This window comes from Chenopodium quinoa, unplaced genomic scaffold, assembly GCF_001683475.1.
Source record: "Chenopodium quinoa cultivar QQ74 unplaced genomic scaffold, ASM168347v1, whole genome shotgun sequence".
Taxonomy (NCBI): Eukaryota; Viridiplantae; Streptophyta; class Magnoliopsida; order Caryophyllales; family Amaranthaceae; genus Chenopodium; species Chenopodium quinoa.
This window is the reverse complement of record NW_018743979.1, coordinates 2,729,681-2,732,075: the sequence shown is the minus strand read 5'-3', so window position 1 is coordinate 2,732,075 and position 2,395 is coordinate 2,729,681. Positions and strand designations below refer to the sequence as shown.

The following is a 2,395-nucleotide window of genomic DNA, read 5'->3' as shown; positions in this document are numbered from 1 at the left end:
CAATAAGTGCCCTTGGAAACATTTCCCCATCTAACTCTTGTAGTAAATAGGCATTCCCATACATGACTTTTTGAACTATGAATGGACTTTCCCATTTGGAAGACCATATACCAAAGACATTATCTTTATAGTTATCTTCAGGAAGCTTCATCTTCCACACTAAATCTCCTTCCAAAAAGATTTTATGTTACACCTTTTTGTTATGAGATTTTGCTACTTGTCTTTTCAGAGCTTCGATTTTAGCTAGCGCTTGGAGTCTCTCACCTTCAAAGACCATAAATTCAATGGACATAGATTGCTGATAGTCTTCCTGGCTTATACCCATTTGTTTAGCTATCCAGGTAGACTTAGCGCTTAGCTCTACTGGTATAACAAGTTATGCCCATACACTAGTTGGTAAGGAGTAGTTCCTATTGCATCTCTCTTTGATGTTCTGAATGCCCAAGTAGCTTAGTGTAAGAGAATATGCCAATTTTTAGGATTTTCATCCACCATCTTTGCAATCACTTTAGAGATTACTTTATTTATAGCTTCGGCTTGTCCATTGGCCTTAGCAAAATAAGGGGTTGAATGAATCTTTTGCATCTCGAATTCCTTGAGATAGGAATTGAACTCATGTTCTATAAACATGGTTGCTTCATCCATAGTTATGGATTCTAGAATCCCATATCTTGTAAAGATTTTCTCTTCTAAGAACAAGATTATTGCCCTTGAATTTAAGCTTCTGAAGGCTTGGACCTCAACCCACATTGTAAAGTAATCTGTAGCTATCAGGATATACTCATGGTGAGCTGATAAGGGAGGTTTAATAGGCGCAATTGCATCCATCGCCAGGGCTTGATAATGGGGTGCAATTGTATTGCTGGTGCCCTACTTATTGGTCTAAAGCGTTGACATTGTTTACAACCTTTTGCATACTGCAAACAATCTTGTGTAACTGAAGGCCAATAAAATCCCATGTGATGGATTAATCACCTCATCTTAGTCCACGTTTGGTGTAACCCACAAATTCTATGATGAACCTCTGCTATATTGGTTAACACTTTCGTTGTGCTAACGCACCTTAGTAAGATGCCTTGAGGATCCTTCCTATACAGCTTACTTCCTATAAGAAAGTACTTAGTAGCTACAAGCCTATCTTTTGCTCGCATTTTTCCTTTTGAAGGGTCTTTCAAGTATTCCTTAATCTCTTCCCTCCAATATATGTCCTAAGCAAGAATACTATACTTGTGCACTTCTGCCTTCACTTTGTTATCTAAAGGTTTCAAGTTGTATGTATTTATATGAATAGCTGATTCATCGAAACCTTCAAAATCGGGTAGTGATGCATGTTGTGCCAAAAAGTCAGCCTCTTTGTTTTTTCCGTTGGGATGTGAGAGACTTGGATAAATTCAAAAGCATTGATAAGCTATTGAACGATAGATGAAAAAGTCATCACTAGAGGTGAAATTCCTTTGTATTCTTTGTTTACTTGGGCTATCACCCATTGCGAATCGCCTAACACCTTAACCCTTGTAACTCCCATATCTTTCAAAGTCCTCAAACCAATCACTAAGGCTTCAAACTCTACTCTATTATTTGTGCATTGAGTTAAGAAAATGATTGACATCTTAGTCACTACACCAGAAGGTGAGTAAATCGCAATTCCAGCTCTAGCTGACTCTCTCCTACTGGATCCATCAAAGAACATTGTCCATGGTTTCTCTTCTTGGACCATAACATTCTCCATAGGTGGATGTTCAGCCAAAAAGTTAACCAGCGCTTGTCATTCACAGCCTTTTGAGGTACATAAGATAGCTCGAATTGTGATAGATGCATACTTTATTTACACAACCTTCCTTTGATGCAAGGATGATTTAGTAAGTATTTGAGCTCATCTGTTGGTGTAACAATCTCTACTAGAAAAGCCATAAAATAATAATTAATTTTGATGGAAGCATCATATAAACTCAAACATCACTTCTCAGCATTAGTGTATCTAGTTTCAGTATCATGTAGGATTCTGCTTAGATAGAAAATTGCATGTTCATGACCCTGTTCATTCTCTTGGGTTAACATGCTTGCAATTGAATCCTTTATAGCTGAAAGATACAACCTTAATGGATTTCCATTTTTTTGGGAGGAATCAATACTAGTGGAGTAGCCAGCTTCCTCTTAATCAGTTCAAAGGCCTCTTGATGTTCCGGTTCCCACTTAAACTCTAATCCTTGTTTAAGTTTAAGTTGGGGAGAAAACACTTTCGTTTTCTCGGCCAGATTAGTGATAAACTTTCGAACATAATTAATTTGTCCCATAAACTTCTAGAGCTCCTTTTTATTGGTTGAGGGTGATACTTCAAGAACGGCCTTAGCCTTGTTCAGATGATTAACCTCAATGCCATTCTTATGGACCAGGA

General features: G+C 37.7%; 1 protein-coding gene across 1 annotated transcript; it reads right to left on the bottom strand.

Moving 5' to 3' along the window:
- Window positions 1-450: 450 nt before the first annotated feature.
- Window positions 451-828, bottom strand: LOC110690083. Its single transcript, XM_021866910.1, has one exon. The coding sequence runs from the start codon at window positions 826-828 to the stop codon at window positions 451-453; it is 378 nt and encodes a 125-aa protein (XP_021722602.1).
- Window positions 829-2,395: the final 1,567 nt, after the last annotated feature.